Here is a 14,275-nt window from a genome sequence, read left to right as displayed (position 1 = left end):
TTCTCTGAACCTTCTGTGAAGCTTTTTTTTTTTTTTTTTGGGTTAAAATCTGTGAAGCTTTGAACGTGGGATGGCAAGATAGAAACAGAGATGTCTTCTTTGAACCTGCTGTGAAGCTTTATTTTTTTTGGTTAAACTCTATGAAGCATTGAACGTGGGATATATCTCTAACCTTCTGTGAAGCTTTTCCCTCCTATAAGGTTTTTTTTTTGTTTTTCAGTGCACAGATATACCTCTAACTCTGTTTCACTTTTCCCTCCAAAAAGTTTTTTTTTTGTCTGGTTGAGTTAAATAAATCCTCTAGTTTAAGTGTTTAACTGGGGTTAAGTGTAGTGTTTTCATTTTAAATGATGTGGCACCTTTTTAGCCCTTGATAATTTTGAACTCAATCCCCATCGTGAACTGGAGCCTCTCCATTTCACTTTGAAATGGAGAGGATCCAGTTCCGTAAACGACGGCCTTATTATAGTAGTGTTAAACCGTTAGTTAGTGCCCGTTTGTTTGGGCGTTTTGAGCCCAAAAAGCACGTTTTGCAAAAAACTGGAGCAACTTGTGCGTTTGGTTCAGCCCCAAATACAACTTTTTGAAAAAAGTTGCATTTTGAGCCAAGGCTGATAACGCGCTGAGAACACGCAAACCTTATGGAGCTGAGAAGGTCCATAAAACAAAAAGTCCAATGCGCATTTGTAACTATCGATTGGCTCTTCCTTCAATTACCAAATTACCCTTGATAAAAGTCCTCAGTTCTCACGCCTGAAGCTCACTCTCACGCCCCTCATCTCAAGCATAATGAAAATACAAACTCAAAAACATAATCTTAAAATTAATCAAACCACAACAATAAAAGCAAAAAAAAATTTGCTCTCATAAAACTGATATAATTTAAACAACAAATTTAAAATCAAAACAACAGCAGCAGCAGCAGATCAAGAACAGAAAAAAAAATTAGAACAACAATAAATGATCAAGAAAAAAAAAAAAAAAAAAAGCTGATATGACCCCTGGTTGCATGCACTCCGCAGTGAGGAGGAGGAGCAGCCGTGGCAGTGTGGTGGAGCAAAGACGATTTCTCCTCTCTCCATGCATGTTTGTGTGTTTGAACTTTGAAGATAATGACACCAAAAGGCAAGCAAGATTATGGAATCAAGTATCACAGAGAGAGCTAGAGAATTTATGGAATCAAAAAAAAAAAAAAAGAGCAGAGAATGAGAGAGCTGGAAAAATAAGGAGAAAGGAAGGCTCTGGAATCAAGTGGAATGTAAAGGAAAAAAAGAGATGATGGAATCCTATGGGTATACGTGTGTGGTGGACAAAATGCAAGAGAAAAAAAAAAAAGAAAGAAAAAGGAAACGTATGAATGAAAGAAAGGCAAAGAATTAGAAATCACAATTTAAAAATACTACCACAATATTTTTACAATAAATTTTAAGTAATTAGCTAATATTGGTGAGTAATTATATAATTTTAGTGGTGGGTTCAAATTAGAACTAGTAACAACTTTCCATATAAGATTTTGTTATGATTCTTGTGAAAGTATTGCAAAAAATATTGTGGATGTAACACTTTTTGTTAAAAAATATAATTGTTGAGAATGAATAGAAAAAGAAAAAATAAATATTAAAAAAGAATAAATTTGATTAAAAAATAAATATTAAAAAAGTGGATAGGCAAAAGATAAATGTCACTGTTGATTGTCCAAACAGTACAAAAATTTGTCTAACTTGCTGGAGATGCTCTTATATATACATTGTCCTTTTTGGTAATTTATCTCTCAAACTGCCACTTTTATAAGTAAGTGCTAGCCAAACACTCAACTTTTTCAAAAAACACTTTTTAACAGCTTTTACCAAACACTCAGCTTTTTGAAAATGTAATTTTTTATTATGCACTTTTTGAAAACTCCATTTTTTCATTATGCACTTTTACAAAAAGCTGAACCAAACTAATGATTGTTGGTATTTACAAATCTGCAACAGGTATTGAACAAGGAATTTTGCATGACTTAGTGTATCCACCACAGTAGAGCTATTTTTTTAGCTATTTGACACTATAAAAAGTTACTTTATCTATTTTACCTACTCATTTTACAAAACATCCAGCAGCAGCAATGAATCTATTTTAGCTTTCAACACAATAAAATAATATAATCATCACAATAAAATAATATATCTACTACAATAAAATAATACATCTCACTACAAAAAAAAAAAAAAAAACCACAAACTGATCAATGGCACAATCCACAACCACTACCAACCAAGAACAACCACCCTAGGTCCTTGTGCTGGTACAACCAATCCACGTACCTCCTCCACAGAGCCCTAGGATCTTTCTCCAAAGCTTCAAACTTCTTCTTCTTCTTCAAAATCTCAAGCTTCGACGAAGATGACGACGATAGCTCGGCGAAGATCTCGCACACCACAGACTGAGTCCAATCGACGAGTTTGGGCGACAAGCGAGTTGGGAACACCAACGAGTTGCATTGGAGCGAGTGGATTGGTTTGAGAAAAGGCTTTTGGGGCTTGGGAGATGGAAAAAATGAACAAATGTCTGAGATCGAAGCCATTAGAGATCGCGAAGAAAATGGTGTCATTGAGAGAGGGGTTTACTACTAATAGTGGTAGTACTAATCCATGTGCGAGGTTTTGAATTTCTGAACTAAGAAAATTTGGGTTTGTGTCTGTCTGTGTGTTTGTGTATTAGGGTTTTTGTCTGTTGGTTCAAGGTGACATGGTTCACAGCCGGAGAGAGAGAAAAAGAAAGAAAAGATATAATATTTTTTTAATGAGCGCAAAGAGAGAGTTTAATAATATATATATATTTTTAGCTATAGCACAATTGTTGTAGCATGTTTTTAAGTATTAGTGGTGCTAAAATCCAATTCGGTTCCATTTTAGATTAATTGGACCTTAAATTGATTCTTTTTGTCGGTTGCCTTTTTCAATTTTTAGCTCAAAATTTAGTTTCCTCTTAATTTTTGGGTTGGGTTGAAAAGTATGAACTTTTATTCTATTTTAGCCAAACTCTTTAGTTTTTGGTAAAAAAAAAAAAAAAAAAAAAAAAAAAAAAACTAACTAAATAGGCATTAGATAAAAAAAAAAATCAGTCCTATAGACAACATGTAAGGAGCTGCATCTGATAAGAAAACTTAGTTTCTTACAATGAGTTCAATCTTCACAAGTCCTATAGACTACATGCTGGAACGATTCAGTCCTGATGCAGCTTCCAATTCCAACAAAGCACAACTTCAAATTACTATTATAATCATCCACCAAGACTATTTAATGAAACGCTCTCATATAATTTACCAAACTGTCAAATCAAAATAAAAATCTAAAGAAAAGATAGCATCAAGGTAACTGCTCCAGTTCTCCTCAAGAGAAGATTGGGTTGCATCCAAATATGTAGTCAATGTCAGACCCTACACCATTAGAGAACCTTGTTGCAACCAGTTAATAACCAGGTCTGCAATACTGAAAAATCCCTGTCAATAGAACAATAAATTTCAATATTTAATTCATTTATACGATATTAAATGGTACCCTTTATTTATTTTTGCTTGTATACATGCAACATTTCTTCAAAAGCACAGAGGGGCACAAACCTTAAACATAAGAAGTATGCAAGAGAAACAATTTTCAGAGGCAAAAAGGGGCAAAAGAAAAGATCATAAGGAACAAAAACTAGCTCCTAATATTTGAGGCATCCAGCAAAACTTAGCCAGTCCAGCAAAGCAAGACAGACATCCAGGAAGCGATCTTTAAACAAGACAAAATCAAACATAGGCAACTACTAAAATCAACAGGTTTGGCAACAAGACTTAGCCAGTCCACACACAAATTGAAGATGCAAATTTCAACAAATAAAAAGCATTTTAATCATCATACTATAGCATAGCATTAAAGAAAAGGGGGGGGGGGGGGGGAGCAGAAAAGATCGTGTCAATCCCAGTAATACCTATCAGACATGATTCAGATCATGAAAGAATGGCTAATGATGGTATTTTTGTCCTTTCAGAATAGTCCACGACCTAAAAATCAGACAAAGAAGCACGAGTTATTCTTCTAATTTAATAGAATACATTATTTTCAAGAGCACGACAGTGGTGTTTTTTAATGGTGGTTATGGAAATTGATGGTTTTGAATGGTGACAGAAATATAATGACACTGAACAACAGTTGCAGCCTAAATTGCAACCAGCACTACGGAAAAATTTAAAACCCACCATTGTTAAGGATTCCAAATTGGTACATTTATGGGGGAAAAAATGCATACTTTTAAATGAACACCATTGCTTATTCATGATGATAGAAATGGTTGTGGAAATAGTTGGTTTTGAGTGGTGATGGAAACAATAGTGATAGTCAACAATGGTTGTAGCCTAAGATGCAGCCATCAAATAGGAAATTCAAAGCTCACCATGCTAGAGGCTTCCGAATTGCTACACACTGCACTTGCAAAGAATGCTTACTTTAAATTGAACACAATTGCTTAAACATAGTGATAGACAATCATCTTAATTTAAAGCAAGCAAGCCTTATTAGTTTAAATTTCCCTATCTATTCACATACAACTATTCAAGGGGAAAAGAAAAGACTACATTTCAGTAATCAGGAACTATGTAACATAGAATTCCAAATGCAATAGGAGAACAGAATATTCTTACCTATATAGTTGTTCCATCAGCACCAGCAATGCAATCTGATGATTTAAGACCAACGTAGACAACTTGATTGATATGTTAGCTCGCTCACGCAATTGTCGTCCATGACCGTAAGGTCCACCTATGCAAAATGATAATCTAGAAGCTCCCTACCAAAGAGAGACAGAGAGAAAGTAAATATAATCAATCCAAATATTATATAAATGCCAAGTTCAAGTTACACATACAAGACGTTGGAAACCAAGAATGTTGTTTAAGTGCTAGAGTTTGAGTCATCATTGTTGATCCCTTGTACACTCCCTGTGTACAATGGTGTTCCTTTTTATTATCAATAAAACTTATTACTTATCAAAAAATAAATAAAAATTAAGAACCACCTAGGAGAAAAATTCAATTGAATTTTGCATAGAAAAAGATAAAACAAAACTTATATATATCAACTTTTAGGTCACCACAGTAACTGGACCTGATATCCTTTTATTCCTCATTAAAAAAGGAGTAACTAAGAGAGGAAACACTCTTGGTATAGAATTCTAACTTGATTAGGTCAAAGTAGAAGCACATGCACTACAATGCAAATATATTTTAGCCTAAAAAACAATAACCTTAAACATCTCAAAGAGCTAAGCTTAAATAGCACAGTCAAGTTAAAGTGACCCAAGATATATCAGAGAACATTTTATAATATTGATGAAATCAACAATTAGGACTTAGGAGTTCACATTGTTGGAGAAACACAAATTTTTAAAAACACAAAATGGGCACCATTAATACACAAGGAATGAGATATCCATATACTAAAACATCATAGAATCATCACCAGGATTGGGATGCATCAATGCTTATACAAATGAGAGAAGAGAAGAGAGTCATATGCTGCTCATATTTTGAAAGAATTATAAAGATGGCCATTTGTAGAAGCATCAAAGTTGAGGTAGCTCATACTGTATTCCCTGCATCCCCCACCAACTCAGCCATCTGCTCAGACCCAATATCTTGTCCATTCTCATCCAACATCACAACCTAAAAGTGCATGATTATAGAACATAGATGTAAGAACAAGCTGCAAACCTTCTTGCACAGTTTAAAGCAGCATTTACAAGGCCCATGGAAATAAATTCATGCTACTTCCTTTTCCAAAGCATTTGAGTTATGGACTTACTATAGAAAATTCAGCAAGTAATATAATTACATGGTCAGAGAGTTGAAACAATGTTATCTTGGTATATTAAAATATTTAAAATACCACACAGACAGACTAGTACAGCTTGAAATGAGTTCAGTTCAGTTGATTCAGGTAGGGAATAAATAATTAGTAAGCTCTAAAGACCTAATAGGCAAACAAAATCATGTTCAAATGCCATGCATGAGTGCATACAAGCAGTTTGCAATCACAACACCCATTTACATTGTTCATTAGGAGTCACTAGCTAATAGTAATGGATATGTACATCAGACAGCAAGGCCTAAAGTAACCAGGCAACCAAGTCTCCCAAGGCACTGAGTTACTTTTGCATATTTATTCACATGTTAATGTATTTACAATTTTACATTTGAGGATAATAAGCCTAAACATTGGAATATTCAGCTTTCTTTTCTTACGTCTTGTATACTTTTATCCTTCCACACCCCTTCGCATTACAATATACTTGATTCTGTACCATTTTTAATTGGTAAGTTTTTTTTGGATTAGGATTTTTGATTGGTCAGTTACAAACGTATCTACTATCTAGTGGGTCTTGAACCCATGAACTCACTCTCTAGCTTGCGCTTACAAGAGGAGAAGGCGCCATTTGAGCTATTGGTTCTCAACTTAAATTTAACTTCAACCACTCTTGAACAGTATAGGAACTCAGACTGATTCAAATAATATCCAATTATTATTTAATCCAAAATTTATTTGAATATTTTATATGGAGAGTATGTAGAAACTTGAATGACAGTCCAAAAGCAACACAAACAAGCAAATGGAATATACAGAAGATGTGGCATGGCACTGCAATAGATTATCTAGTTAAAGTCCTGAAGTAGATGAACCCCTAAGTGACAGTACTTCATATACTAATATAGCCCAAATTTGAACTTTAAATTCTCAGCAAGTCAAGACAAATTGTTGGTAACAGGTTCAGCGAAGACAACACTTTGACTTCATTATCAGATCAGTCGGCACAAGATTTTCTGAATCAGAAAACTTAGGTCTAAATGAGATTATAAAGCAGTTTACTAGGAAATGGGGTTGGTTTGTAAGCATTCTTCTTTGCATAAACAACTGAACACACAACATCCAGATAAATAGAAGAACAATACCAGCAAAGAGAAAAAACAAAGAAAAATGTTGGAGCAGATAAACAAAACCAAAGTTCATCCAGATAGTCTCAAAAGCAATTCCTTTTTTCTCTTTTTTGCGCAAATCAAAATGCGCTTAACAAGCACAAAATAAGAGCAAGATAGTTTAATAGTGACCTAACCAAATCATGTTTGAGAGTGTACCCAATCATCAGACCTGATAATGCTCATCATTGCTGTATCTTCATCATCAACCTGAGCGCTCACATCACTACAACACATGACATCAATTCAAAAGTAGAAAAAACAAAAATATTAAGAACAAACAATTTAGAATGACAGAAAAGAATACATGGCCAACCCTCTGAAAATCTATAGCCTAAGAAGCACAGACACTCCAAAATCCCTATACTTAAAATAAAGATAAAATACACCAAAATATATTAATTGATTTAATTACCATATCCCAACCATATCATGTCTTAATTTTTTAAGAATCGACATATTTCTTAGTCTATAACCGACCCCAGAATTCTGGGACTAATGCTTGGTTGACGTTGTTGTTTTAGCAAGAACAAACGATTTATGTGCACTTTTGTGTCCATAATTACATCGAATTATCAGTTTCCACTTTGCATATAAGACGCCTACATAAGCCTCTTAAGTCTTAACATAAAAATACCAACCTAAATGAACAAATCAATGTACCGTTTGATTACTAATATGCAACAAAAATTCACTTTAAAAAGTTGAAAACTTAAATAATAAGGCCAAGATTAGACAAAAGTGGACATATATGTATATACCTTGCATTTCTAGGATTGGACCGTATTTGAACATCATCAACAGTGCAATAGCGGTTGAGTTTTCGAATGTACTCATCGACTATCAATTGTACTCCAGGGGAACGCTTTTTCCCCACCGTTAATATCCGTATAGGAACAACTCTCTGCCCAAAATCAAAAATCAATTAGCATTTAGTTGAACTCGGAATTTGAAGGAAAATTCAAAGATTGATTTTATTTACCACTGATTGGCCCGTGTATTTGCATTGTCTAGCTCCTGAAATATGAATGAGTAAAATAAAGAAGTGGTAATTATTAGTAAGATAAGAAACGGAAGAAAATGCCAGAACCTGGAAGAGGAGTGGTAAGATTGGCATAGATTGAGATAACCATCCCGCCTTCTTTTGGTGGGAATGGGGGATGCTTTTGCTTTTTATTTTGCCTAAAAATTGAACTCGGCCCTTTTGAATCAATTAGGTTTTTTTTTTTTTTTCCCAAAACAAAACCAAAATTATTTGCCAAAAGCCCATCCATCAGTGAAGGCCCAAGAACGAAATATGGACCGGACTGATCAGGACCTTTAACGTGAGATTATCTTCTAAAAATTTTGTAGGTTAAAATGTAAAATACACTCTTTAAATTTGAGAAATATTATGTTCACAATATTTTTATAACAAATTCTAAGTGACAGGTTATTACTGGTTGTTATTATTAAGACACAAAATTAATCTCAGTAGTAGGTTCAAATTTGAACTAATAACAACTAATTACCTATAATTTGTTGTGAAAATATTGTAGATACAACACTTCTCTTTAAATTTTGGCTAAAATTCATTTCAGTTTTCTAACTTTACTCTCCTTCACTTGATTCTTTTAAATTTCAAATTTATGCTATCCCATCATCTATTGGTGTGGTATTGTGTAGGAACATCCAGGTATGCACTTTGAAAAGTATGCAGTTTTGGGTGATGATGTAGTCATTGTTGGCCATTCAGGCTTTCTCTCCAATTTTGATAAAAAATTTCCCTTAAAAAATATTATTTTCACGTGAAAAAAAATCTATAAAAATATTTTATAGATTTTTATGTAATAATTTTTTTCATCAAATCTTTTTTTCATTACTTAATTGCTACTTAAGGGAATTTTTTTTTTAATGAAATTGGACAAAAGGCCTAAATTGAATAATTTTGAAACTTATATATATTTGAACGAAATTCAGTCCAACTTAGAAGGTACACTATTCATTTTAGCCTGTAAAATATATTGTGCAAAAACGTAATCATGATATTGTGTGATCTATAAACTATATGTATTGCATGATCAACAGCATTGGGTCATAACAATCATAAACATGAATCATATGGGTAGGAGTCAATTTGTTTACATATTATGATACAATCCCAGATAACTTTACATGTTATTTTACACAATGAAAAACTTATTGATCATTGTTGCTATACCTTATGAATAAAAATCCCATCTTTTCAATATTCACTGTGAAGATGAGAACGAAAGTTTTTTTTTTTGTCTGAGGATAAACGGCAGAGAAGATGAGAATGAAAGTTGAAACAACAAAGCTATTAACTTTTTACTTTTAATGAGAAAGTCCTATGTTACATGAACATTAATGATGATGCCGAGATCGTCAGTCAAGAGTGATCGTCCAGATTGATGTCGTCCAAAGCCAACCCGGTCTCAAAGAATAAATAGAAAGAAGAAGAAATGTGGGTCACCAGTGTGGTGTCTGCCAAAAAGACTCTGATGCTAAAGTTAGAAAAATTGATCAAAGAAATGTTAGGAAATCAATATGCTAGAGTTTGAGAATTACTTTGTATATATTCTTTTGGATTTCATTGCTATGTATATATATGCACGTACATGCAGGTGTCTTCTTCTAGTTGTTGGTGAAGCCTTGATGGTGACTTTATTCTCTCTTGGTAACGCCTCTGTAGGGTGTTAATGGTGGATTATCCTCCCAACGGCATGGAAGCTGATCAATGCTTTGTAACAATTCATTGATGAGTGAGGATAGATTTATCCATCCTTGTTTGGCGACCATTGCCGCCAGGACGAATCTGGGTATATTCCTCGTCCTTGATCGTGGTAATGGACGATGATAATATGATCGAGTCTATCAATTAACAAGGGATTTCTTATAAAAAAAGAAGTTGATTCTTTTCTCACCTTTATGTTTTTGCAAAACAGAGTTCCATCTTAGAAAGTACAAGAATAACTCTGAAAAAGAACATCCATAGAAACTATCAACCATGAGGTTTGGTTTTCTGTATTTGTAGAGCTAAATCCAGTATTGTTGTTATATGTGGTGCTCAAAAGAAATCATCAAATTTAGTGTAGCGTATTACGTGTAGGGGCATAACGATATCGTTTTGTTCCCCAAAAAAGGAAAAAAAAAAATTTGTGGGCATTCCAGGAATCGAACCTAAATTTATTTTTATAGAAAAATATCGCAAAAAAATTTCCCTCCAAAATATTGTGTCAGTATCTCTCTCATTCAGGTCTGGGGTGCTGATTGATTCTCATTTGTGCTTACTCTTATGCTTGGCTTTTAAGCAACTCTTTTGTTTACAAATCAGAAGAGAGGATAACATCTTTTTATGTATTTCTAAGCATTTCATTGGTTAACTACTCAAAACATCATAAACAAGGCAGTCCTACAAATTGAAGGCTGATTTTTTATTGTTATAACCTACTTTTCTAAGCAGTTTAACTTCCTTTCATCAATTTGAGTGTTCTAATGCTTTTCGCTGTATTATTTTGTTTTAGTTCCAGGGGAAACAAAAATGTGTGTGCAACTAAATTTCATTGTTTTTTTCGTACTCAGTGGTGGAGCCACTTGATGACCAAGGGGGGCCTGGCCCCCCAAAATTTTTGAAAAAATTAATTAATTTTTTTGAAAATATCTTAAATAATTTGATTATTTTTAAATAACCTTATTATTTTGGCCCCATATCTAATAATATACATACATATTTAAGAAAGTTTAAAAGTAAATATAATTTTCATTTAAATAAAATACAATCTATAAATATATGTGTAAACAAATTACAATAATTAAATATTCATTATCTTTTAAAAGAACATATAGGTATTTTAACAATTATCTCAACAAATAAAAGGGAAAAGATTGAGTTATGAAGTATTGTATATTACTATTTTACATTTCATATACACAAAAAAAAAAAAAAAAAAAAAAAAAAATTACATATGACCCCACCAAAGATAAATTCCTGCCACTGTTCGTACTTATATCGTTCTAATGTTTGTGCTAGTTCTGTTATCATGGTGACTTTTTTCTGTTTTGTCCTGGATCACCTTTTAATCTATTTGATTTGAATTCTATTTGTTTCTCTTTCCAGCAATTCTAACTATATATAGCTCTTTTTTTTTTTTCCCAATACAGATGGCAGCCTATATTCTGCAACTCAAGTTGATCCTGTTTTTATTTCTCTGCCCATTTTTTAGGAAGCTAGAATGAAGGTACAACTTCTTGGAGTGGACCATAAGACGGTGTTAAAAACCAAAAGTTTTGACCAATGCCAGAGTAATGTTGTTTGTGCAACAAAATATCAATTATCAAAGCCAAGCACAGTGATGAGCCTTGACCAACCAGCACATCTACTATCTAAGATTAACGGTCCGTTTGGATTGAGGGGAGTAGAATAGAATAAAGTAGATTTAGTACAAAATTAACTTATTTTTAGCAACACTACTCTACTCCCCTCCACTTCCCTTCCTCCATCCAAACAGGCCATAAGGTTGATTAGGGACTATTCAAGGCTTAATAGGTATAAAAAGGTCATACTTACCAATAAATGAAATCTATCTGAATTCTGAATGAGATGGAAAACATTCTCCTTCCAAATATTGTAAAGGTTGGAAATTTAAAGGCTGCTATGCAATTTAAAGGTCGTACTTCCAATTTTTCTCACTGACTCAGTTAATAAGGAAATTTAAAGGCTGCTGATTGCTCATCTAAGTCCTGCTTAGTTTTTTAGTATGTTCTCTTGCTTTAAAATGTGAAATCTGATGTGAAAAAGTGGCTGTATTCTTGTAATCTTTCGTTTTTGTAGTTTTCAATTTTCAGTCCTGCTGCAAGTTCTTTGTAATCTGCTATGCAATTCAGGTCTCTTCGGGTTTGAATAAAATGCTTGTTGATTCAATAAAGATATATGTTCTGCTACGGCAACTTGCCAAGTAAATCGAAAAAAGGTCTCAATGGCAGTAGCATTTTGAATTCTGTTCTTTTGGCAGTAACATGGTAAAAACTTAACATAGTATCTGATTATTAATATGAAACAAAAATTAACTTCAAAGTTAAAAATTAAAAAAGGCCAAGATTAGATAAAAATAGACAATATATGTATATATACCTCGCATTTCTAGGATTGGACCGTATTTGAACATCGTCATCAACAGTGCAATAGTGCTTGAGTTTTCGAACGTATTCATGGACTATCAATTGTACTCCAGGGGTCAACTAGATTCTCATGGACTATCAATTGTACTCCACGTAGCTAGATTTTCTTTACAATCTCGTTTGGCTTTTGTTTTCCTTTTGGATAACCTGCCCCCTGCCTTGTCGGCTCTTTGTAAGGCAGATTATGTGTGCGTTTGTTTGCACTTTTAGGAGCTAAAAACGCCCATATTACAAAAAGCTGAAGACATTACAGAAATTACTGTGATTATCATGATGGAGGTGATTATAATAATGCTGACAATAATAATGATGGTGATAATAATGATGATGATGATGGTGATAACAATGATGATGATGATGATGGTGAGAGTAGTGACAGTGATGATGACAGTGACAGTGATTCTAATGATGATGATAGTAACGATGATTCTGATGAGGAGTTTTACCAGCTTGTGGCAGTTACCTGTGAAACAGTTGTGACATATTTCAATAAGTACATTGATAAGACTTCTTGTTATGATTCTGAACAAACAGGATGGGCTTGGGTGAGACGTTGTATGGAAGGTAATGAGAAATTGTGTTACAATATGTTTAGAATGAAAAATGAGGTATTTCTTAATTTGTGTCAAGTTTTACAACATGACTTTGGACTTCAACATTCAAGGAATATAAGGTTAGAAGAGTCAGTGGCAATCTGTTTACTGATACTTGGTCATGGACCATGTAACCAAATGATTCAAGAAATATTTCAGCATTCGGGTGAAACCATAAGTAGACATTTTGAGAAGATGATCACTCTGTTGGGTGCTCGCTTTGCAGCTGCATATGTAAAGCCTTCGGATCCAACTTTTAATGAAGTTCCAACCAAAATACAAGACCATCCAATTTATTGGCCACATTTCAAAGTATGTGTACTATTGTATATTTGAATAAGTGTTATTATCTATAAGATAATACAATGCATGTGGAATTGAAAACTATTAATGTTTTTATTAGGATTGCATCGGTGTGATTGATGGCACACATGTGACAGCGGTTGTACCTACTGAGAAGTCCATTCCATACTTTGGAAGAAAGGGATATCCAACCCAAAATGTGATGGCTGCATGTGACTTTGATATGTTATTCACATTTGTTTTGCCTGGATGGGAAGGTGCAGCACACGACACTCACATTTTTCTTGATACTATTCGGAAACAGAGTAACAACTTTCCACACCCACCACCAGGTTTGTAATTGGTTAGTTAGTTGTTCATTAAAATGACATATTGTATGAGTGTGTTAATACAATTGAATTTTTTTTTCTAGGGAAATATTATGTAGTTGATTCTGGATACCCAATGATGAAAGGCTATTTGGCATCATACAAGGGGATATCATACCATCTTCAAGACTTTCGAAGGAGAGGTGGAAGCCCTAGAACTAGACATGAAAAATTTAATCATGCTCACTCATCTCTTCGATGTTCGATTGAACGCACTTTTGGTGTATGGAAGAATAAATGGAGAATTATCAGAAACATGCCATATTTTCCATTCCATATCCAAATACTTATTGTATTTGCTACTATGGCTCTTCATAATTTTGTTAGACTAAATGATAGGGATGATAAGGGCTTCATAAACGCCAATCGAGATTCAATTTCTAGAAGAGAACATAATAGTGAAGCAGATAGCAGTTATGAGCAGAACTCAGGATCTTTAACAGACCCTGCGATGGTGGTTCTTCGTGATTCCATTGCTAATTCCATTTGAGGGGATAATAATTAATAGTTGTCTTTTTTTTTTTTTTTTATAATATCATGTAGTACAATTTAAACTTGGGTTATTGGTATGTATTTTATCATATTTTTTACATTTTTGTGTTGTACAATTTAAACTTGGGTTATTAATATGTATTTTATATGTTTTTACATTTTTATGTAGTATAATTTAAACTTGGATTATTGGTGTATATTTTATCAACTTTTTACATTTTTATTTTGTGCTTCATGATGATGAAAATTATTTAGATTTAATTAATATTAATAAGAAGTCATTAATAGTAATAACAAATAATTATGACACTAAAAAAGAAAAATTGCCCAAACATTATTAAAATAAT

General features: G+C 33.3%; 2 protein-coding genes across 9 annotated transcripts; one reads left to right on the top strand and one right to left on the bottom strand.

The window, feature by feature from the left end:
* Positions 1 to 3,109: 3,109 nt before the first annotated feature.
* LOC126709847 (putative RNA methyltransferase At5g10620) lies at positions 3,110 to 8,212 on the bottom strand. Of its 8 annotated transcripts, none has more exons than XM_050410201.1 (7): positions 8,085 to 8,212; positions 7,977 to 8,011; positions 7,756 to 7,898; positions 7,154 to 7,220; positions 5,609 to 5,686; positions 4,667 to 4,812; positions 3,110 to 3,484 (listed from the first exon to the last, which is right to left on the bottom strand). In XM_050410201.1, exons 1-7 carry the CDS (start codon positions 8,125 to 8,127, stop codon positions 3,430 to 3,432), a joined length of 567 nt encoding a protein of 188 aa, XP_050266158.1. In that variant the 5' UTR covers positions 8,128 to 8,212; the 3' UTR covers positions 3,110 to 3,429. The 8 variants fall into 8 exon arrangements, with proteins under 8 accessions (XP_050266158.1, XP_050266153.1, XP_050266155.1 ...); XM_050410196.1 differs by adding an exon at positions 3,958 to 4,030 and having other exon boundaries at positions 7,977 to 8,144; XM_050410198.1 differs by adding an exon at positions 3,958 to 4,030 and having other exon boundaries at positions 3,110 to 3,465; positions 7,977 to 8,144.
* Positions 8,213 to 12,202: 3,990 nt separating this feature from the next.
* Positions 12,203 to 13,926, top strand: LOC126708217 (protein ALP1-like). The gene is made up of 5 exons (XM_050408019.1): positions 12,203 to 12,256; positions 12,383 to 12,451; positions 12,541 to 13,077; positions 13,169 to 13,400; positions 13,481 to 13,926. The coding sequence occupies exons 1-5, from the start codon at positions 12,203 to 12,205 to the stop codon at positions 13,924 to 13,926; spliced, it is 1,338 nt and encodes a 445-aa protein (XP_050263976.1).
* Positions 13,927 to 14,275: the final 349 nt, after the last annotated feature.

Source organism: Quercus robur, chromosome 12 (genome assembly GCF_932294415.1).
Source record: "Quercus robur chromosome 12, dhQueRobu3.1, whole genome shotgun sequence".
Lineage (NCBI taxonomy): Eukaryota > Viridiplantae > Streptophyta > Magnoliopsida > Fagales > Fagaceae > Quercus > Quercus robur.
The sequence above is the reverse complement of the archived record's forward strand: the minus strand, read 5'-3'. Positions and strand labels throughout refer to the sequence as shown.

What these genes read in the sequence shown, in the direction of transcription:
- LOC126709847 (XM_050410195.1), bottom strand. Translation starts at nt 8,111, where the DNA reads ATGCCAATCTTACCACTCCTCTTCCAGGTTCTGGCATTTTCTTCCGTT. An exon ending in TCCAATCCTAGAAATGCAAG is followed by an intron (nt 7,221 to 7,755) that starts GTATATACATAT and finishes CATGTGTTGTAG; the next exon opens with TGATGTGAGCGCTCAGGTTG. An exon ending in TTATCAGGTCTGATGATTGG is followed by an intron (nt 5,687 to 7,153) that starts GTACACTCTCAA and finishes ATGCACTTTTAG; the next exon opens with GTTGTGATGTTGGATGAGAA.
- LOC126708217 (XM_050408019.1), top strand. Translation starts at nt 12,203, where the DNA reads ATGGACTATCAATTGTACTCCAGGGGTCAACTAGATTCTCATGGACTA. An exon ending in CTGTGATTATCATGATGGAG is followed by an intron (nt 12,452 to 12,540) that starts GTGATTATAATA and finishes GATGATGGTGAG; the next exon opens with AGTAGTGACAGTGATGATGA. An exon ending in CTTTCCACACCCACCACCAG is followed by an intron (nt 13,401 to 13,480) that starts GTTTGTAATTGG and finishes TTTTTTTTCTAG; the next exon opens with GGAAATATTATGTAGTTGAT.